We start from the raw sequence: 22,607 nt of genomic DNA, 5'->3' as shown, positions 1-22,607 counted from the left end.
TGACATTCAATCTAAGGATAACGAGCTTGAAATGTATTGACTCCTGTGTTGAGGACACCTCAGTGCGCACGGTGCGTCTCACTGGGGCACATTCAACAATACAGGCTTTATGTTCTGCACCAAACCCACTCACCTCTTCCTTTTCTCCTTCCTCTGCACACTGACTCTCACCATGTACCGCGGTCCTCAGCGCAGAGCATCCACACAGGAACACATGCATGGATGGAGGGAGACGAGGGACAGAGAAGAGAGACGTCCGCTATTTGTCCCACCTGTCCGGGAGGGGCGTGTCGTGCGCGTCCCGCAGGTAACTCGCCTTCCTCAGTTTGCTTGAGGAGGTCGACTCGGCCTCAGAAATCCCCGGACGACCCTCCACCCATCGGGGTTGATCCTCCTGGTTACACCTCGGTGTGCACAGGCATCTCCACTGTCACCTCAGAGCTTCCATCGTATCTCCTGGTAAACAGCCAACGCCAGATATGTGTTTACCCAACAAAGTTATGTTGGAAAACACTGGGGAACAGTGTTAATCTCTGAGTGGAGCTCAGTGGTCTCTGTGTAGCTTTGCTCCATTGACACAGTGACTGAGCAGCAGAGGAGGAGCGAAGCCTCCTGGAATCCAACCTTTTTACTTCAAGCTCACAACACCGTTAAAAAAAAAAGAGTCCTTTTACTCACATTTCTGCCAGTAAGTCAAATCTGGAGCCCTGCACAGCATGAAGGCAACTTTCCCTCAGAAAAATACTCTAATAATAGTTATACTCTGATCAATGTTTTAGAGGCAGCCTCTCATTTCAAATTATTAACATGCAACTTTAACCAAACTGCATTTGCATATGTGTACATGCTGTATACAACAGCAAACACAAGTAAATCTCCTGACAACTCCCCTAAAGACACAGCACTAAATCAGTTTGCTTACAATATTTCTCCACCCTGCTTAAAACACCTCCCCCCAAAGCAGTTAATACCACAAATGTCTCTTTGTCGGTGTGCACACAGGCTTGAATGGCTTATCTTCTCCCTCTCTCTCACACTCTCAGACACACACGTTATTCTTCTAAACACTCTTAAAGATAAAGAAATTCTGAATTTCCCCTCTAACACTATCAGTCCAGTAGGATAGATTCCTTTACTTTTTGCTGTACAATGAGGATTATTTAGTTCAACATAAGATGATATCTATTTTCCTGGTATCTACATCCTTTTTAATATGCTGGAGATGTGCAGCAAGGACACCTATATTATCATGGGCGTGTTCAGATGTTGTGGCAGGATATTGAAATAGGAAACAGCACTATTTTTTAAAATTTATTTATTTAAGCTTCCTCTCTGGAAATCAAATTGTGAAAAACTGAATGTTTCATAAGAATGAGGTGAGATTTCAGCCTTTATTTCTCTAGCCATACAAAATGTACAAGAGCAAACACGAACAAAATTTACAAGACCCAACGTATTTTTTCATTTTATTTTCTTATCAAAAACAACAAAGAATAGTAAAAAGTTAACTCATCCTGGATAAAAAGAAAAACAGTCTTGTCAACACCTCACAAACATGAAGGCTCTTTACAACTCAAATCTTTTGAACATATACACAACACCGACAGAAAGTGTCCTCACCTGATCAACTTATGGTTTTAACAACAGAAAATTACTTTGTTGTATGCATTATCACTGTAATGATTAAAACAAAATTAAAACAACAAAAAAAACATGTGAGTGAGTCTGTAACTCAGCAGGTAACAGGCTGTGGGTGTTAGCCGTCCTGCTGCTGTATGAACGGGTTGGGGATGGCCTCCATGCCGTCCTGAGGACAGATCAGCACCACGGACGTTCCTCTGCAGACCACCAGCCCCAGCTGCCTGGTGTCTTCTGTCAGCTTCAGCTGGTCGTCGGGATCTGGATACACAAGGGGGACGGACACAAATCACACACCATGTAAAGTTGAACATTATTTAAAGTAATTTCACATTTATCAATTATTACAATTGTTAGTTCAGACTTTCAACTGCTCAGTCAAACACATTTACTAATGTGTCACTTGTGCTGATGCAAAACTTGGCTTAAAAGTAAACCATCTGATAATATTGTAATGGTCTTGACAATAGTATGAAGTGTTTCCCCTACCATTATATTAGGGGGCGCCAGATCCCAACATAAGTCATTTGAGGTTACCTTTCCTATAAAACAGGTCTATAGCTTTCTTCTTAATTAAACAAACTAAATGGCCTTGTGTTATTTATCTTATTTACTTGACGGCATGTCATTTAGATTTCTCCTCTGCTCTTTGTATCACGCACACACACTGACACGTGCATGCACACAAAGGTGAGCACACTCCCACCAGCGGACGGAGAGCATCCATGGATGGTGAAGATGGCAACACTCAGTCATGAACGTCATGAGTCTTTTAAGTTTTTGTGTCCGTGTCCGCTGCCACCACATCCCACAATATTGATACTGAGATAGTTATTCTCTTCCAGTTTCGTGTTTTGTGGTGTGTAAGAAACATCTAGACACGCACTTGCTTGCTATGAATTTTACAGATATTTTTTCTGCTGAATTTTTATAGGGCGCTGGGAGGAAAAGATCCAGAATATGTCTGGATAAACTGACTCAGACCTTTTTCGTTCTCACATACAGCTCCTCCAGAAAAGACATTCAGTACATGTCTGAAGATTCAGACAGCTGATGAAGCTATTAGTCCGGAATGCAGCGATGACTTGTTTAGGGTTAAAGCTGGGTTCAGGCTGAGGAACCAAATTAAAGATGATACAGACTTTATCATCACACTAGGTTGCATAAGTTGGTAGAGATTTGTACTGTAGAAAATGTGGGTCTCTCAAATTGAAGTTGACATCTTTCTACACGGTTCCTATTTTTTTTTAAATATTTCTTATTCATGAATCTATCTTTGTTATTTGATTTCATGCTCGTCACCATGTGGTTGGCTTACACACTCTCAGGATAACGTGATGCAAAGCTTAACCAAAACCAAAATGCTAATATCTTTTTCAGCATATTTTATATCCACTTACCACGCATGTACTCGATGGTACCGTCCAGCACCAGGTTCAACAGGGGATCGAACCCTTTCAGGACCCCGCTGGCTGAAACACACATCATGAAGAGAGCCTCGGTCAGGATCAAACAAACTAAACTTTAAAAAGCTCAACCATGTAGCTTTAGCTCCTTTTACCTCCACCAAACATATTAGCATTAGCCTGTTAGCAAGCCTGGTCCACCTACCCTCTCGTCCCCCTTGGAACTTGACACGAATCGGCTTGTCGATGTATTTGGACAAGTCGAAGATGCTCTCCTTCTTCTTCTTCTCTTTATCCTGCAAAGTGGAAGAAGGAGGACATCGTTAGGAGGAGCCAAACGCGAGCTAGCCGCACACACACACTGAGCTAGCCCCGAGGTTAGCTTCTGTCGGCTAGCCACGCCGGAGCAGCGCCACGTCACAGCTCCTGCTCGCTACAAACCCCTCATGGCGGAGAGAGAGGACCCTCCGTGTGTTTGTGTGTGAACTGGCCAAAAAGTGTTTGAATGAAAGCGAAGAGAAAACGAACTCACCGCCATGTTAGCTTGCGTGACACGGAAGTTAAACTTTGACCCCGAGAACGCTCCACCAATCAAATCGTTGAGCGCCTGCTGGTGACGTCACTGGTTTGTTGACTCTTCAAAAAAAAAAGATAGATAGATAGATTTGTAACTAACTCACTGTGTGTTATTGTTTATATTGTTTCTGAATGTGACATTTTCACTTGAGATAAAGCAGAGTAAAGTTTATGATGAATGCAAAATATACATAGAATCATTTGTAACTAACCCACCGTGTGTTATTGTTTATATCGCCAGAAGTGTCTCTTTTATTCTATTGTAAAAATGTTAGATGATTTTATTTTGAAATGGTACCGCCCGGTGATGACGTCAGCGTTGCGACCGAAGAGGCTATGTTTTTAGCCATAGACATATATTACGCTAGATACCTCGGCCAATGGAGTCGAACGTCACCACATGGCAGCCATCTTGCTGAGGGCGGCTCGCTCACCCTAACAATGTGTTGTAGTGGTGCGTACTTTTTAAAATAACCATTACTTGCTAAATTTTCAACAGATTTGTAAACTGTTTGGTTTGTTATAAACGTCAGAGATGTAGTTATGACACTGCCTAAATATTTTCTAAATTTTTTTTAGAAAATAACATAATTATTCATAAGTACACAGTGTCATATCTACATCTCTGACGTTTATAACAAACCAGACCGTTTCAAAATCGGTTGAAAATTGAGCAAGTTATGGTTATTTACCACTACCAACACAATGTTATGGGTGAGCGAGCTGCCCGATACAAGATGGCCGCCATGTGGTGACGTTCGTCTCCGTTGGCCGGCAACGCGGCCGAGTCATCTAGTGTTTATATCTATGTTTTTAGCAACCTCCGAAGAGGCACAATTTTCTTACGGTGTATCTGAGTTGTTTAAGTTGTATTAATGTGTACATGGAAAAGGACGGTTCAATAAACGACGTGGACATCAGTAAAGTCTCAACCATCTTTCGGGGGATCTGCTACAAGATTACTTTATTCATCCCCGAAGGGAAATTAAGTCGTCATAGCAGCCGGTATATTTGAATACAATAAAATACAATACAATAGAATAAAATAAAAAATATTGAGGTAGAAAGAATAAAAACAGAAACACAAGATAAATAGGTAGATAAGGTGCAGTGGCAAGATGATGGTAATAGTACTGATGATCTGATGGTAATGTTATTGTTAGACAGTATATAAAAATAGTACAGTTTATATAGTATATAATATAACATAATATATATTTATATATGATAGTAATTACACCAATATAATAGCAGTATATAGTAATAATAATGGCAGCAACAGTTTATATAATAATAATAGTAAATATAATAATATTATTATTATTATTATACATAAAAAAGACACCAAGAAAGAAGATGATAAAAAATGGTTCAGTTTAGAAAAATTGAAACATCAAGTGCTGAATTATAAGTTGTTGGCCTGTTTATGTTTGAGTGAGTATTTGTTTTTAAACTGACCTGCTTCCCCTGTTATATCAGGGGGACACTCAGTCTATTTATACCAGCAGCTGGTGTGTTGTGGACCAGAAGGAGGACAAGGGAGAGGCCGGCTGGTGGGACATGGCCTGCAGAGCCGACACTGAGCTCACACCTCAGAGCTTTAGAAGGAAAGTTCTCTGTGAAGACGAGGAGGAATCATCTGTAGACGTGAAGCACCCTGGTCCTGATATTCCTGATGTTACTCTACTGGTAAAAGGTGAGAGTTTCTATGTCAGCCGCCGGCGTCTGGCCCACCAGAGTCCCTACTTCCGGGCTCTGTTCTTTGGCTGCGGTGTAGAAAGCAACAAGAGGAAAGTGGAAATTAAAGGCGTGTGTCTGCAGCCGTTCAGGGTTTTGATGGAGCACAGCAGGACGTCCAGGCTGGTTTTGGACAGAGACAATGTTTTGGGGATCCTGCAGGCCGCAGACTTCCTCCAGCTGGAGCGAGCCCAGCTGCTGTGCTGCAAGTTCCTGGAGCGTGAGCTACACCTTACAAACTGTTTGCAAATGATGACTTACGCCTGGTGGCTTGGCTGCACTCAGCTGTACGCCGCTGCACGACAGGTGGTGCTCACACACTTTTCTGCTGTCATCGCTGAAGAGGACTTCCTGTCGCTGTCCAAGGAGACCATAGCGGATCTTCTCGCAAGCGATGGCCTGGCCATCAATAAAGACGATCTGGCCGTGGAGGCCACTCTCCGCTGGGCATCATTTGACCCTAAACGTGAAGAACACTTTCTGGGGCTCATTGAGCTGGTGAGGCCAGAGTCTCTCTCTTTACCGTTTATCACTGAACTTCTGACCAGAATGAAGAGCTCTGACCCCAGAGCAAAGCTCGTTGGTATGCTGAATGAACATTTCCCAGCGGCCTGGTCAATGGGCAGGTCATTGAGGAGGATGGGGGCCAGGGAGACCCTCTTTGTCCTGGGTGGACCTCACGATCAGGAGCAACAGGCTCTGTACCAGTTCCACCCTCACAGCGGGAGATGGCAAAGCTGTGCACCTCTGCAGAGGAAGAACCTCACCCAGTACTCGGTAGCTGCAGTAGGTAAAGTTTGGGTGACGAGAATGATCTTGGATATGAGGATGATGATGAAAATGATTAAGACGTGAGCAGCTGAAAGTGTATTTATCGTCAAAGTCTGCAAATACAAGGTTATATCAGTTGTTTGCCTTTATTCTTACTTTGCAAAATAACCAAACATAGCACACTGGACAATGAAATCCTCAAGTATTGATTTTGTTGATGTTCTCATTACGTAGGAGACAATGTGGTTGTGACCGGTGGCCACTTCCGGGATGTGCTGTGGTTCAGCGTGGACTGGGTCAGGATGTACGAGTGTGGGAACCAGCGCTGGGTGGATGCTCCGGCCCTGCAGAGATCCAGGCACAGCCACTGCTCCGTAGGGCTGGACTCAGTCCTGTACGTCCTGGGTGGCAGCATGGAGGAAGGGCTTGTGGCTGATGTGGAAAGGCTGGTCCTGGGGTCAGAGGAGGGTTGGGAGGGGGTCAGCCCATTGGTCAGGGCCGTGGAGAGGGCGGCCACTGCTGCTCTGGGGTCATGTATCTATGTGGCGTGCGGCCTAGATGAAAACGGGGAGGTGTACAGTGGCATTCAGAGGTATGTGGTGAAGGAGGATCAGTGGGATGTGGTCTCCTATTCTCCATTTCCACGGTGAGTTGATTTTCAATTAAGCAAAGACTTCTCACTTCTTTGCTATGACATTTTGTTCCTTAATAAACCTTATTTTTAACCTCTTTCTAGGTATGACCTGGTTGCCACTGAGCTCAACGGTGCCCTCTATCTTTTTGGAGGCCAAAGCTTACGTTTTGACGTGGAGACAGATGAGTGGACTGAGCTGGAGGAGGAATCTCTGGACAGGAAGTTCTTCTGTGGCTGCACCACAGTCGGCGGACAGGTATACCTGGTCAGCGAGAGGAGGATCAACAAAGCGTCTCCCAACATGGTGCTGATGGACCCGTACATAGACACATGCATTGAGGTAGACGATGCCATACCCTGCCCCGTGCCTATCAGAGGGTGTGTCACCATGAGAATGGTTCAGGGTTCGTACGGTCATGGAAAACCTGGAAAAGTCATGGAATTTTAAAATGTGTTTTTCCAGGCCTGGAAAAGTCATGGAAAAAAATAATTTCCCAAAAGTTTTGGAAAAGTCATGGAAATTTGTTATATTCTTATTTTCATGTCGTCCGTTTTAGGGATGGGCATAAATACTCGACTATTGATTAATTGATCATTAAGAATTTCATTGATGACATGTTTTCATCGATAAACTATTGTATGTTCGCTATGTGGCAGGAGGTCGGAATATCCGAGTTGCCCTGAACGCAGCACAGCGTGTCTGTTAGCAGCTGGAGGAAGCAGCCCGGAGCTAAGCCTCTGCTGCTCGGCTTCATGTCCCCACACGTACCCTCAGTCCACGCGGTGTGTAACCCGGACAGACCCGGGTCTGGGTGAGGGGTTCCGGGAGTGAGGGCGTTACAACGACCGGACTGAGAGGTCGAGAGCCGTCAGATCGAGCTAGCTCTCAGCGGTTAGCTGCTCTCTCAGCGGGGCTTAGGAGGACAGCAGCGCTTATTTACAAGTGTAACATTGAACGGATCCTGTTTAACTGCAACAAGAGTTGTTAATCTTGTAATAAAGATCTCAATGAGGAAACACGCTGTTTTTTCTATTTTCACTGCATTTTAATATAGGCTATAAATAGTGAATTTTAATATAAAAATATGAATGATTAATCGAAAAATCGATCGTTAATTCTTCCGACGATCGATTAAGACAATTTAATCGAATGCCCATCCCTAGTTCATTTACGCTGAGTTTTAAATAATTCATACATTTTTAAAGAAATATGCTCAAAATATAAGCAGGCATACTTTGGTTTGTGTCATTTAAGGTGTACTGTATGCCTTGGAATTCTCATTGTTAGTTTGAATACTACATTTTGTCACTTTTTCGCGTATACACCGAGATTTCACGCAATGTTCGGTCATGGAAATTTGGTTTAAAGTCATGGAAAAGTCATGGAAAAGTCATGGAAATCCATTGGTCAAAATGTGTATGAACCCTGATGGTTACATGAATTTAATACTCTTATAACTCTATGTGCAGTTACGTATAATACAAATGCAAGTAGTAGTAGTATTTGTATGTAACAGGTTGTGATTTTCGGTGACATAAATAAAACAATCTTGTTGTAGGCACCCGCCAACTCGTGCAGTTTCAGTCTACTATGTTTATTTCCCCACAGTCACATGATGTCACTGTGACCTTTGACCTTTGACCACTGAAATAAATTTGTGCAGAATTTTATATACTTCTTATGATAACAATTTCATGAGGAAAAAATAGAAGAAATTCTATCCAGGCATACTTGAGGTGCAAGAGTGGGACAGACAGAGAACCCCAAAACATAATCCAATAAAAGCAAATATGGACTGAAATAATATTTTCAAGATAACATAAAGGGACCAGTGCTTATTTCTTCATTAGAATTTATTAAAACCTTCCACAGATAAACAGAGCATCCTTGTACAATCATAAGAGAACAGTCAAATGTAACTCAAAAGATGGAACAATGACATATCTCCTCCCATTTTCTGGTTATGCACTTTATATTTCTCTCTGTAATAAATATTAGTATGTTTGTGGCATCACAGGTGTGTCACTCAGTGGATCAGCCCTTTAAGTTCCTGTACCAGTTTAGTTTTTGGTAGTGGATGAAAAACTGTGCACGAGCAGAGCAATGAATTGATAACCTGGAGCCAAACAACATTATGTACATATTAAATAACATGACTGATGTCAGCTCGTTGTTCCAGTGTGTTGGATAAGTAAAACCAAACAATCCCTTGTTTACAGTAAAGTGTTAGTGTCTGTCTAGTCGTATCAAAACAAGCTTTTCTAAAAACAACAAAATCTTTACATTTGAACAAGACTTTCCTTCAGCTGAGCCTTAAACGATTTGACCTTTGGAGACAACTTCACCACCTAAAATATCTAACATTTGCATTGTGTCTTTCTAATGCCCATATATCATGGCTTAACCAGGTGTCACCACCAGCTCAGTAACATTGAAACCAGTCACAGTTAGGCCTGGTCCATGTGTTTGTCCAGTAAACGCAATCCTACCAACACACAAAGCGTCATATAACGAGTGCTCGTCACAGAACAGTGTAAAAACAGCAGCCAAGGCATCTTTGAGAATTCATGGTGCCACACACACACACGTGCGCACACACACACACACACACACACACACACACACACACACACACACACACACTCACACATACACCTGATTTAAGTACTTTTATTCCCAAAGGCATCATTTTGACACATGGGGGAGTGCCGTCGCTACTAAGATATGTTCTTCTTTGCACACAAGGGGGCGCCACATCTCTTCTAAAATCTACCTTCAACGTTACAGGCTAAATCCACAGAGCAAGTCAAACCATGCCATTACAAATATTTTTTTGTATTCCTAAGGAACTTTTATGGATTCCGCCACAGATTAAAACAAGATGAAAATATGTTGGGTAAATAGTTCATAAAAATATTCTATTAAGTGGTTTGTCGGCTTTTACTACAATCAATGTTTTTAACAGCCTCAGTACAATCAACCATAATGTGCATGTGAAAGCTTTACTACGTCATTCTAGCTCTAACTTAAAACGCATTATAACACATATTAGATAACAGCTAGATTTAGTATAAAAGATTAAGTTTATCTTAGTAGACCAAAGAAAGGATAAATGAATCATAGAGGAGTTTCTACACTTAGGTATTTAAAAACAAGTTGATTTCCTTCAATGAAAACAAACAAATACAAAATCTGGAAAAACCACTATCTGGCTTTAGGCAGTCTGCTGTTTATATTCCTCTGGTGGGTCAGGTTGTTCAGGACACAGTTGTTCGCCAGTGATGCCAGTTTGGAGTTGATGGCACCCTTCCTTTGCTCCGAGCTGCATTCGTCCCCTTCCTCCTCGGGCTCCTCCTCTTCATCCTCCACTTCGCTCTCTTCATCGCTGCGTACATCACTCTCCACCTTTGCAGAGAAATAAAGGATGATGAACGATTTTGTAATCCCACGCCCCACAAGGACCTGTTTAAACAACGTGCTCCTCTTACCTTGCCAGAGAACACAAACTTATAGACCATGCGCAGGATGAGATACGCCCAGAAGACGTGCAGGGCTTGCAGCACTAGCAGCAGAGCATTGAAGAAATAATAACCGAAGAAGGGCTGGAAGAATTCTGAAAACACCACCAGGGTTGTGTGGACCACTCTGTACAACAGAAACAATGATGAGACACAGTCAGCTTCGACCTGCTCCCAGTGAAGTTCAACACTTGAGAAGATGAGAGCATTTTGAACTCCGACATTCTGATTCTCGAAGGACCAAATAAACTCTTTGTGAAGTTTGTGGGAGAAAGAGAGAGACGATGCATGTTGGAAATATGAGACACACTTTGGTGAGGATCCAGAACAAAGGAGCAGATCCACAGTTAAGTTCAGACTGCCGAGACTACAAAAAACGTGTTATTAAACGTGATGGAGCACAAAAACATTTTGCCTGATCATTTTAAACCAGATATATTATATGTAATATATTATGTGTAATATGACTTGTTAGACACAGCAAATTCCAACATAGGGTAACCCCAATCCAACTCCAAATCTAAAAAAATTTGCACCAATACAATTTCGTAAAAACATAAACGTATATAATCAACATTTTGAACGAGCAAACATCTCTGACCACCTTACACACCAAGCTGGACATGTGACAGAGGACAAATCAAATCGTCAGTGCCCTCTGGTGGACTTGCCATATAATTTCTACAGTGTTTCTCCTGTATATGACATCAAAACCTAGCTGAAATTTCTGCAAAAATAATTATACTCCAACGTAACTGCAATAAGCTTAAATCAGCTGATATACAGTAAAATGTCCTACCTGCTAGGAAACACCACCAGCCTCGTGAAAAGGAAGACGAGAGCGAAGACGACAAATATTGAGTCACACGTCCTCGTCCAACGGGCATAGTGAAACATCTTCCCACACTTGTGTATGAAAAAGAAAGATAAAGTAGTTGTTAAGAATTACTCATCACAGAAAATGTGACTACATACTGTATTAAGAGTTTAAATCTATTTCAAGCAGGAATGTTTCAAGGAACTCTGGGGGCCCCGATCAAAGAATTTAAGAGGGTTCCTCCCCATTGTGACGCCCCGATTTTAAGCACAATCCACAATCATCTCTACGTATAACAAATACAATAATCATTGATGCTGTTTGCTGAGCAGGTTACAGAGGGTGGGCAACAAAACAGCCCAGTTTAGCTGCAGGAAAATCACGCTGTCTGTCTCCAGTACCTACCCTGAGAATTCAATCAGTCTGGATTTGTGATCATTTAGACATTTTCTCCACTATTAAAATGTTCAAATGTTCAATTTAATAATTAAAGCATCTGGAACAGTTTATATTCTAAATATGAAACGTACAACTCAAACCTGAAGTTAAAGTTTTAGTAGCAACAAAAGTGACAGATGAAATTTAAAGCTTTTCCTCCGATTTCTGAGGCTTTTCATCTGAATGTCTGAATTATAAAATCGAATGGGTTGAAAATAGACTAGGCCACAGTGGGATTTATTAAAACTTTATTAAAGATATTAAGGGTACCAACGTTATCAGAAACATATACCTGCCATGTGCGGCATCACTGACTGAGTTTAGAAATCCACATTATTGTCCCTTTATGATTTATCAGACGCCAGACGACACCCAGTCACGTCTGTGCTCACATAACAAGCTCCACATATTTCCTCAGCTCTGAGATCATACTAACAATCTTGGTTTTTCAGATGTTATCAGTGAAACGTGACTGACGAGACAATCACTATCATAAAACCAGGGAACAATGGGCGTGTTGTATCAGCGGGCGACGAGGAGGTAAGAATTATTTTACAGCTAAAGGGTATTTTTGGCACAGACCATAATGCTTTTCTGTGTCTTATACCAGACACAGGGATGTAAGGAGTAGAGTAGTAAAAGGAAGAAAACCTTCCTTTCTGAAATGTCGAAGCTTGGTACATTTCAATTTATTCTAATGAAGTACAGTATTTCCTCCTTGCTTTTCCTCCAACTTATAAAGTACACATGTATCCAATGATCCACCACTTATAGATGACAATGGAAAGAGGGAGGAGCAGGGTGGAGAAGTTGCATCATGGGTAAATTCGGAAAATTACAGTTTGGTGTTTTACCTCGAGCAGGAAGTCAGAGGAGTCGTGCAGCAGCATCACCAGAGTGCCAACCCTCACATAGTTGGCACAGTAGGAGAAACCGATGAGGAGTATGGTGGCGATGTGATGAATGACCTGCTCCTTGAAATCCTGGAACCCACACGTGAACACACACATCACACAGCATGAGAGAGAAGCACATGTGTTCATTATAATTGTCCTTCTAATTTGAAGGTCTTCATATCCACTCAGGCAACTGCAGTATTCCTGCGTCTTTGTCCCCAGAATTTCCAGATAAATAATACGTAGATCATTAAAATACAAAGCTTCCTCTGATTGGAATAATCGTACTCTTTTTTTCTTTATTTTCGAATCTCGATATGCTGCTTTTTCTGTAATTGTGTTGTTGTTGCTGTTGTTGTTGTCCAGCAGCTGAGGTCTGTTGGTGTGAGCGGGAGAGGGTGAGAGAGCAATCTGTATTTGTGTCTTTGTAACGTATGAAATCCTGTTGGTTGTGTGTTCACATGCGTTCTATTCTTTACATTTGAGTTGATAGGACGCCCTCCAAAATGAGATGCCACATCTCAAGGGGGCTGTCCGCTCAGTAAATTCAAAAAATGCCCCAAAAAGTTGAAGGTGTCCTTTCAAAAACAAGGTTCAGCAATTACAGAAAATGTTTCCTGAATAGTTGCTGTGTTTTCGTCTTCTGCTGTGTTTTCTTTCAAATCCTGCAAACGCAAAGTACTCAAAGTAACCACGTAACAGCAGATAATCCAACACATAATCCGTATTAACTATAATCAGGACCGAGAAAAACAGGGTTTGGATTACACTGAGTGAGCAGGTGATGACATTTTGCTTTTTTTAGGTTTTGACTATTTGACTAAAATGAAGAGAAGATGCAGAGGAAACTGAAGTAAAAGTTACTGAGTGGTGTCTGTGTGTGTGTGCGCTCGTGATTTTGAAACACTCACTTTTCGCTTGATGTCCACAGAGACGCACATCAGCAGCGACAAATAGAAACCCATTTCCAGGATGTAATACCAGTAGTGAGCCTCGGCCACGGGCTGAAAAATGAGAGGAAGAGAGAATCATTGAGCCAGAGTCTACGTGCAGCGCTATGTGGCTGCAGCAGAAGCATTTCCAACATCTGTGTGTCGCCTCAGGAAAACCCATTGTGGAAGTTTCCTGGAGCTTTTGCGCAGCAGAACTGTCTCACTGCATTTTGTGAAAGCTAAAAGAATGGAATGAACTAACCTTGGCACTGACTTTGGCCCGTTCAACATGCACATTTCACTGTTTCCAAAGCTCTGGATGGTCATATAAAAAAAACACCCAAAACATTCCTATAGAGACTTAAACAAAACAGTTTAACAGCTAAATTTGGAAGTGTTTTGATTCAGAGAAAGTGGTGGTGTGTTATCTCAAATCCAAACACCTCTTGCAGAGAACAGAGCACTCAGTCTGCAGCAACACAATGACAGGAAGTTGACTGAGGCGTTAAACCCCCAAAAACACATCCTTCTTTTCTCTGTTAGAGACCACAGTGCTCAGAAAAGGGCAAAAAGGTCAGCAGCAGAATTGCCTGCAGGAGCTGTAATCAGTCCAACAGCAGATAGAGAGATATGTGGCTTTGCACTTTTCTTCTCTACTGTTTTTTTCTTTTCCGTTTGTGGTCATGACCCCTCAGGAGAGGGCTGGTCTCCCCTGAGGAATGCTAACCTGCAGGCATACCTAACTGTCATCAGCGCGGAGAAATAAGTTGTGGGGAAAACATCTTGAAACAAAGAAGCATTCGGGCCGACTGTAAAGAAAGTGAAAGGAATGGAGAACGGAGAGAGAGTTTTAGTGGCTGAATGGAGAGCTCTCCCCAATCTGTGATAGAAATCTAAATCTGCGGCGGAGACTCAAGACTTTGTTATGTAGGTTCACACCCAGCTATTTTTCTGTTCTGCTGACTTTTTGTGAGCATTAGTGTTGAGATGGAATTTTCACAAAACTTGGTTGACACACCGTCCAAGAAAGAACCCATTAAAGTGTAAAGAGAGGATCCAGGATTTTTTTTCCATTTGCTTTAACATTCTGAAGTGGTCGACATTTTCGCTAATATCTCAGAGAATAATACATTGATCCTGATGATTAAAATCAGGCTCGTTTGGGGAACTGATGTCTATGAGTATGTGTAACATCCTGAGGCCTAATTGAGTTTAAGGGGACTCTTGGGCCTTGGCGGTGGTATGCGCTCTATTTAGTTCCATTGTAGTTGATTATTGATTCAGTCTATTAACATGAACATGAGAAGTGACAGGTGCCCATTACGAGTTTGAGGAGTCCCAGTCCAGTTTTTCTATCCAACAAAGACACAGATTAAATTTTCAATCAAATAAAGTGAAGAAAAGCAAAACCTCACCTTTGAAAAGCAAGGAAACATTTTGACTGTTTTGCTTGATCACTTTTTCTAAACTGTTGATTCATTTTCTGTTGAACACATCTGACTAATCTAAAAAAAAAAATCCAGTTAAAATGATGCAATTCAGTTCTGTTGTAAACAAATTCCAGAACAGAATATCAGCGTGTAACTGACTCTCTGACGTCAATCACACAAATCCCCTTCAGTTGACATCATTTGGTTACCAAAGTTGTTTTTCAAAGAAAACTTTCCCCTCATATCACAGTGCTTCCTGCTCACCTGTTTTGGATATCCCCTCCAACACTCTCTGTGATCCCACAGCCACGCACTCTGAAGAGTCAAGGAAACAACAATTCAGTTGTAACGTGGACATGGTGTAAACAACATGTGCAAACAGAAGGTCATTCACAATGGACAAATAGGTTTTGGATTATGAAACACTTACATGTAGAGTATATAAAACACTAAATCCATCACACTCACTCTATATCATAGACATTGAATAAATTGTTCACAGGTGTAATTCAGGACAAGAACACGTTAATGTGCGAGATGAGAAGCAGGTGACCAACAGACTTACATTAATTAAAGAGGCGAGCCCAGCGGTGAATGCAAACAGGTAGAAGACGAACCGCCAACTGCAGAGATCAACATGAACGTGTTAGAGACCGAAAATTATCATTAACAAATAGATACAATAGGAAAAATATTAGATGATCATACATATACATTTTATATAATGTGAAAATTTGCCTCAGTTTTAAAGCATAGACAACTCAAAAGAATATAAAAAAAACTTCAGGAAGTTTCCTTTGCACAAATGACTAAGTTCCTGCTGTTTGTTTGTGACCATATCTACACAATGAGAGTTTGAGTGGTGTGATGTTCGTCTCTGCCACAAATCCACTCGGTGAATCCTTCCAAAACATTAACCCACGACAGCCTTAGTCTGTTTCATTTATGTGTTTAGGTAAAGGAACTCACGAGGCCTCGCAGAACTTTTTGGTGTTGCTGGGTCGATCCTGGTTCCGTCTGTGTCTGAACCACGTCTCTATTTTTCTCTGAGAGAGGCCACACTGCTTCCCCAGACTCAGCAGCTCACTCTGAGCACACACACAAACACACATTTTTTTTTTTTTATACTGTACAATAAGAACTTTAATTTCAGATCCTCATCAAACAAATACAAATAACAAACCATTATTTGAAATTCAATTCTCTGAAAATGCTCTGACACAATTATCTGTAAGTAACCTACATCTAAAACACTAATGAGGTCCAGTGCATTCAATGACCTTTTACAACATTGACTTTTTCCCACTTCAGGATGAACGATGCTTCATTTTACAGATATAAACTCTTTTGCAAAGCATCGATTGAAAGTAATAATAACATTTTTAAGGAAAAAACAAAAACAAAAACAAAAAAGATTTGTGGTCTCAAAACAATTATACCAGCAGCATTCTTTGGAGCTGTACTAAAGCTGGCTAACATCAGTGTTGGACAAACATCATCTGCTCCATTAAACAAAGTCATCACTACATTAGTTTCATCTTTTTTTATTTTTTTTTTTTTTTCAGGGTGAATTTAGCACTTTTTTCACATGTTCACACTGATTCAAGACTCTGAAAAGCTTTGAGCTGTCCTCTCACTGTCTGAGATGCAGTATTTCACATTTGATTACTCACTGGCCTGAGCAACATGCGGATCTCTCTGTCAGTTGCATTTCGACATCATCGCAGGAAAACTCAGATCCTACAAGCTGCACATTGTCCAACGTCAACATGGACGATTCCTACGATGTTACATGTGCTTAATCAAACAACAATTTGTTCTGACCTGATGAGCCTGTAACCAGATGACTGTTTATCTGACGCTGTCTGCTTTCACTTTCTGCAACCAGATATTTTTCAAAGTGTTGTGTTACCTTGGAAAGAATCCTTACTGTATGAAGAGTGTGTTATAAAGACAACTCATGTTCAAATGGTTAAAGCCACTTAGAACAGGTTTAGTGTTTGGCGTCGAGGCGCCGACTTAATCACTCCCCCAGATATGATTACATAGATATGATGGGAGTAAGTACTTGTAACCCCCTTGAGGGAGCCTATAGGTGGATGCTGAGGTGGTAAAGGGGCTGGAGCAACTGAGAGCAATGCTGACGCAACAGCGGGGCAAAACATTTTCTCTGCTTAATTAGACAGCCTAATAAGGTGGGTGTTTATTATAGATGGTTGTGGAGAGTGAGGTATGTCACATGATGTATGTCACATGATTGGAGCAGCGCAGCCCGAGCTGCCTGAACAAGCTCGCAGGCATCGCTCCGTTTAATGCAAATTAACACAAATATTTTCATTTTGCTGCATTTGCTCTGTGTGGTGGAGAACGGCTCAGGCCACAAGTTTCTGTCCCAACTCCTCCGAGCCTGAGAGAAAACCAACCCAAACCCGACCTGAACCCGGCCGGAACCCAACAGGCATTCAGTTTTTTTTGTGTGTGCCAACCCGTACCTGAAATTTCCCCTGATTACTGGAACGTGCATTTAAAAAATTAAAGTAGCCAACGTAACCAAGCCAGACCCAAACCAGGATTTCATTCCAAAGTCTTTGTCCGAGCCCGACCTGACCGACGAGTCTCAATGGTCTGGGGTCGGGTATTCGATTTCCTGTGTCTGTGACCTGACATTTACATGGAGCAACAAAAGAATCACACGTGAGCTGCTGCGAGTTGAGGAAGATTTGGAAATAAGTCAGCACACACACAAAAAACTGAAATGTGCGCACATGCATGTGAATAAACACATATGCATGCATGCACACAGAGCCGCTGCACAGATCTGCTCTCGTGGAGCTGTGGATTTTCACTTGACATATCAAGTCACATCTTGGCGTGACAGGAGCAAAAGCCTGCTTGTCCTCGCAGAGACATCAGTGTCACAACGCCAAACCAAGGGTGGAGAATTCCCATGTGAACCTAAAAACTTCTGTTACTGGTGCACACCTGTTGACTGGTAAAAGGAAAGGAGGAAGAAACTGCAATAACCTTTTAATTATTTTTCCCCGAAGCAGAGGCTCATTTACTTTTCTTGTTAGCAGCTTCAAAGGGAAACGGTGACATTAGAAAGTGACACAGTAGACACACCTTACACAACTCATCCAAAATTCCTGTGTTGAATAATCATTTTACCTTCGTAACACATCTTTCACTTATCTACCTCAGCATGACTCATGAATTTACTGAGGCTCAGTGGCGACTTCCTTCTCTTTTCAGAAGGATCCTTGTTCCAAGTCAATGAAAACCAACCTCATGAAAGAGAAGTCTTGTAGTAACAATACGATCCTCCTCTCTTCCTATTGTTTTGACTAATGATTTATATTTGTGATTTTATACTGCTTTAAGAATTACTACAGAATAAATCTATATTGGTCTAACTCTAATAATTTGGGTTTTGAAAATAATGACTACAAAAATGTCAATTCTATTTTCTTTTTAAGAGAATATTACACGTCAAAAATATGCAGAGGAGGTTGTTTGGTCAAAAATGTGAAGTACTTAGTAATTAAACGTAACGTACTTACATGTAGCCCCCAGCAAGATTGGGCTGCCTGTATTTAGTCTAAGAGGCTAATTTTGGGGGAAAACATCTGAAAGGCATTTGCTGCTACTTGTAAAGTTTATTCATGTGTTTGCGACGTCTTAATCACAGGTGCTGGTCGGAAAGCGGGTGTTTGAAATTACTGCTTTGAGGCAAGAGGGGTTTTTCCATCATCAGCAAAAGAAGGGAAGGAGGAAGAAAGCACAAACTTGCGATGGCTGCCGACTTTTCTGTTTGTAGAAGGTCTCCAGCTTAGGGACGGAAGCAGCTCGGATCCGAATCGCATCCTTCACGCCAACAGCTCTGCTGAGCGGGACGGCGACCAGCCTGAGAGGACAGAGAGCAGGAGAGAGAGAGGACAAATGAATTTTCCTACGTAAACAACCAATCTTTTTCTGATGGATTATAGAATTAGTGTGAGGTGACATCAACAGCTCTCCAGTGTGTTGTTATCACAGTACAATGCACAGTAATGACAACAAGAGAGCTCATTATTCTGCTGCCGACAGCCCGTGGAGCCGCTCCCATGGGACACACTGCGACATTTACCCAGCGGCCTTTGTCATTAAGTGATTTGGCATCAAGAGACATTTGATCTGCATGTGTGTGAGTGTATAAGTACCGGTGAGATGTTTTGATCTGTGTGTGTGTGTGTGTGTGTGTATGTGTGTGCGTGTGTGTGTGCGTGTGTGTGTGTGTGTGCGTGTGCATGTGTGTGTGTGTGTGTGTGTGCATGTGCAGGTGCATGATCACGTGTGTACAGTAACTTTATCTCAGAGATAATCTCCCGGAAGTCAGCAGGGAGGGGGGAGACCAGAAAGAATGAGAAGGTCAGGACAGCTTTGACAGACACAAACACAGTCTCAGGATACAACATCATATAGCAAGCACCCACCCACACACACACAAACACTCTTTAAATATGACCTCCTCCTCACTGGTCCCTGCTCGGCCACACTGCCACTCACGCCCTGCTGCCGGCAACTTGCCTCCACCACCCCAGCCTCCACCTTTCAGCACTTACCATCAAACATGGTTGTGGTGAATGTTATTCATCTTGAACAGATGTATCTGACCTGCCATGCCCACTCGCTTTTTTTGCACATGTTCCCTGTTTTATCTAAGCATGCCGCTTGGCTAATCCAGGGAACATCCAAAGAATGGAGCATAACTGTATTCCCATTTTTGCAATAAATGTTTAAATCATGACAAAGGGTTCCTGACTGAACGAATGTTACCACTCATACGAGTAGTCAGACGACCTGACAATCAGCTTTAAACCACACGCTCATGTAGTTTAAACAGATATAGCTGATAAGGGGACAGCTTGCAAAAACAAGTCTATCAGTCTATCCCTCATCTGCTCAATCACATTGTCTCCATCATTCAGGATTCCTGTCTACTTACCAGCAGAACAAGATACTGTAAATGTACAGGCGTGCCGACTCTAAGGTTGGGTCTCACAGCTTTACAGGCATGAGCGTACACAACTACTTGTTTTTAATGCATAAGCATATGATTTGTATAAATAATGATGACTCATTTCGGACTTGTTTGTGGTAATTGCTTTCAATATAATGAGATTCTGAAATTTGTTCTAACATGAGTAAATTATCATCTGGTTGGGGGTTCAATATATCTGATTCAATTTCCAGTTCAATAACATCCCACAATCTTTTTTTTATACACTGGTGGAAGGTGATAAAGGTGAAAACAGAAAATGCACTGTCATCAAATGATCACATATCTGAAAACCTCCTTTATTTGCTCAGGTGAATCAAGTTGTTCCTGGAAATGTGCATCAGCCAAGTGTTGTACCAGTCATGCGAGGGCTGAACTTAAATATTATTGCCCATCAGAATATAGTCCTCAAGGTGACTTTATAAAATGTCGTAAATCTTTCTGACCAACAGTCAAAAATACAGTTCATTGTGTAAGACCAAGAATAGCAGCACATTATTAAATTTGAGACTTGGAAGGTGCCATATATATATATATATATATATATATATTGTTAAAAAAATCAACAATCGAATGCACAAAAAAGATAGGAAAACACTAGAAAATCTAAAATATATGAAGAATACATTTATATTCTTTTTATCTTTCCAGCCTTCAATGCTATTAATTACTTTTACAAAGCTACTCCACAAATATTCAAAAAACAGTCCCATCATTCTGTCGTGCTCTGATCTTTAACTATGAAGTCTCTTGATGCTTCAGGAGCAGGATTCTCATAAAAGCACAACTGGGGATTCACATTAGCCTTTTCCCATCTGTCTTTATACCTCGTGACTTCTGCTGGTAGTTTTAACTATAAAAGGCTGCAGAGGCTGGTGTTTAATCAGTTGTGGTCCGACATTAAAAACTTCAACCTAACCTTATCTCGGCCCATCAGCCACATATCACAGCAGTTATCCTCCTTTTCCTCAAAAACCACACACACATTTGTTATCTGCTCGGTACAGTCCAATCCCTCTGGGAGGAGAAAGGGGTTTTCACACTGTCAGCAGCTAAAACTGTCTACTCATGATGCCGGTCTCCTGCTGCAAGTCTGATCTGCAGCCTCCATGCACTCTGAGGACTAATGAAGAGGAGAGGAGACATTATCCTGAGCCACACAAGCAGTTTTACAAGCAGCAAACCAGCCAGTCAGTAAAACAACATGAGATTAAATCAGAGGAAATAAATGTTTTAAAATGTTTTCTTTCACGTGGCGACAGATGCAAATAGCAGCATCGCACTTGACTCCAACCGACTCTTATAAAACTGTAATACTTAATTTCAAGCTTGCAGGCCTATCATAAATAAGACCTGCACAGAACTCTGGATAATCTCAACAAATTATCTGAAGGGGCTGTGTGTGAGAATGCAAATCTCTAACTAAGTTACAGAGGACATTCCCTGGAGTTTCTCCTGCCAGACCCCGACTAAGAAATCTGGATAATGTCAGATGGAGCCCATGTGAGAATACAGCAGGAGATTATCCTGAGGATTGGCTGCAATTAAGTGGGCACACTGACGATGTTTATAACACGCAATTTAGAGTAACTGCGGAATTGAAGAGCTTTTGGTGATGAGAGCCGACGCCAGAGTCAATGCTGTAAACACACAAGTGATTTCCACAGTCCTTCCTCCTTCCACCATCCCTCGCCTGAACACTCCAGAGATTTCTGTTTTGTAGTGAACTCATCTGAGAGGAGAATCTCCTGGAAGGTAAACTCCGGAGAAAGTCTTGACCCCCTTGAGGACATTATCACTAGTTCATGTCTGAAAACCGCTATATTCACAAATTAATGCTCCAGTAAATGGGGCAAAGCACACGTCAAAGTTCATGAAAACAATTAGGAAGTGAGATTAAGTTGTGATTTCATGGTGCAGCCGCGATCAGGGAGTAGTATCTCACCTCTCAAAGACATATCTGAGGGCTATGAAGGCCAAGGCCAGAGGCAAGGTGTAGAGGAGATCCCTGGGTAGAGGAAAGCGTCCATCTTCCTCCTTCATGTTAATGTCCCGCCAGCGGATACCAGGAGGAAGCCAGTACTTCTCCTGCCACAGCCACTCGTTTAACAGGGCCTCCATCCTGAGGAGAGGATAGGAGAGGAGAGGAGAGGAGAGGAGAGGAGAGGAGAGGAGAGGAGAGGAGAGGAGAGGAGAGGAGAGGAGAGGAGAGGAGAGGAGAGGAGAGGAGAGGAGAGGAGAGGAGAGGAGGAGAACAGTTGTTTTGTGTGACTGTTTGCAGTACTCCCTCGATGCCATAAGCTCTGGAAACATTGATGCCTTATTCATATTTATTCCAAACAAACAGAAGCTCTTAAGATGAAATATTAGAGGGAATGTAGCTGGGTCTTGTTCACACATTCATCAGCAGTTTAATATCTTTATCTTGACCGGTGGTCTACAAAATATCAGAAAGAAGTGGAATCAAATTCACATTTCCCACAGAGCAAGGTTATAAATTAGTCCTGAACCGATAACACTTATATTAGTATGTGACTGAGGGAAACCGAGGCTCTGCATGCTACACGTTTTTTGCTTTGCTTGGAAAAATGAGAGAAACAATGAATTGCTTATTTTCAGTCAATTAACTAATTGATTAAAACTTTGGCTCTGGATCAAATACAGTTAATAGTTTACAAGGCATGGAAACAAACAGTGGGTCCATGATTCTCTACATGTATCCCAACAAATACACATAAACTCAGCAATGCATGCATGCAAGGAGTACTTCACACA

The 22,607-nt window shown here is 41.7% G+C and overlaps 3 protein-coding genes across 3 annotated transcripts; 1 reads left to right on the top strand and 2 right to left on the bottom strand.

Moving 5' to 3' along the window:
- Positions 1-1,454: 1,454 nt before the first annotated feature.
- Positions 1,455-3,639, bottom strand: lsm7 (LSM7 homolog, U6 small nuclear RNA and mRNA degradation associated). Its single transcript, XM_061078188.1, has 4 exons — positions 3,577-3,639; positions 3,250-3,340; positions 3,039-3,110; positions 1,455-1,899 (listed from the first exon to the last, which is right to left on the bottom strand). Exons 1-4 carry the CDS (start codon positions 3,580-3,582, stop codon positions 1,757-1,759), a joined length of 312 nt encoding a protein of 103 aa, XP_060934171.1. The 5' UTR covers positions 3,583-3,639; the 3' UTR covers positions 1,455-1,756.
- A 1,541-nt stretch (positions 3,640-5,180) lies between these two features.
- On the top strand, positions 5,181-9,214 carry LOC133011178 (kelch-like protein 23). The gene is made up of 4 exons (XM_061078884.1): positions 5,181-6,147; positions 6,363-6,774; positions 6,865-7,170; positions 9,172-9,214. The coding sequence occupies exons 1-4, from the start codon at positions 5,181-5,183 to the stop codon at positions 9,212-9,214; spliced, it is 1,728 nt and encodes a 575-aa protein (XP_060934867.1).
- Positions 9,215-9,967: 753 nt separating this feature from the next.
- Positions 9,968-21,956, bottom strand: LOC133010850 (ceramide synthase 2-like). The gene is made up of 10 exons (XM_061078503.1): positions 21,778-21,956; positions 18,581-18,698; positions 15,764-15,882; positions 15,360-15,417; positions 15,059-15,109; positions 13,344-13,436; positions 12,391-12,519; positions 11,081-11,187; positions 10,252-10,408; positions 9,968-10,168 (listed from the first exon to the last, which is right to left on the bottom strand). The coding sequence occupies exons 1-10, from the start codon at positions 21,951-21,953 to the stop codon at positions 9,968-9,970; spliced, it is 1,209 nt and encodes a 402-aa protein (XP_060934486.1). The 5' UTR covers positions 21,954-21,956.
- Positions 21,957-22,607: the final 651 nt, after the last annotated feature.

This window comes from Limanda limanda, chromosome 9 (genome assembly GCF_963576545.1).
Source record: "Limanda limanda chromosome 9, fLimLim1.1, whole genome shotgun sequence".
Classification (NCBI taxonomy): domain Eukaryota; kingdom Metazoa; phylum Chordata; class Actinopteri; order Pleuronectiformes; family Pleuronectidae; genus Limanda; species Limanda limanda.
The sequence above is the reverse complement of the archived record's forward strand: the minus strand, read 5'-3'. Positions and strand labels throughout refer to the sequence as shown.

What these genes read in the sequence shown, in the direction of transcription:
- LOC133010850 (XM_061078503.1), bottom strand. Translation starts at nt 21,953, where the DNA reads ATGGAGGCCCTGTTAAACGAGTGGCTGTGGCAGGAGAAGTACTGGCTT. An exon ending in CCTCTGACTTCCTGCTCGAG is followed by an intron (nt 11,188 to 12,390) that starts GTAAAACACCAA and finishes TTCATACACAAG; the next exon opens with TGTGGGAAGATGTTTCACTA. An exon ending in CTGGTGGTGTTTCCTAGCAG is followed by an intron (nt 10,409 to 11,080) that starts GTAGGACATTTT and finishes TCTGTTGTACAG; the next exon opens with AGTGGTCCACACAACCCTGG.
- lsm7 (XM_061078188.1), bottom strand. An exon ending in GTTCCAAGGGGGACGAGAGG is followed by an intron (nt 3,111 to 3,249) that starts GTAGGTGGACCA and finishes TGTGTGTTTCAG; the next exon opens with CCAGCGGGGTCCTGAAAGGG. An exon ending in TACCATCGAGTACATGCGTG is followed by an intron (nt 1,900 to 3,038) that starts GTAAGTGGATAT and finishes TTGTGTATCCAG; the next exon opens with ATCCCGACGACCAGCTGAAG.
- LOC133011178 (XM_061078884.1), top strand. Translation starts at nt 5,181, where the DNA reads ATGGCCTGCAGAGCCGACACTGAGCTCACACCTCAGAGCTTTAGAAGG. An exon ending in GTACTCGGTAGCTGCAGTAG is followed by an intron (nt 6,148 to 6,362) that starts GTAAAGTTTGGG and finishes CTCATTACGTAG; the next exon opens with GAGACAATGTGGTTGTGACC. An exon ending in TCCTATTCTCCATTTCCACG is followed by an intron (nt 6,775 to 6,864) that starts GTGAGTTGATTT and finishes ACCTCTTTCTAG; the next exon opens with GTATGACCTGGTTGCCACTG.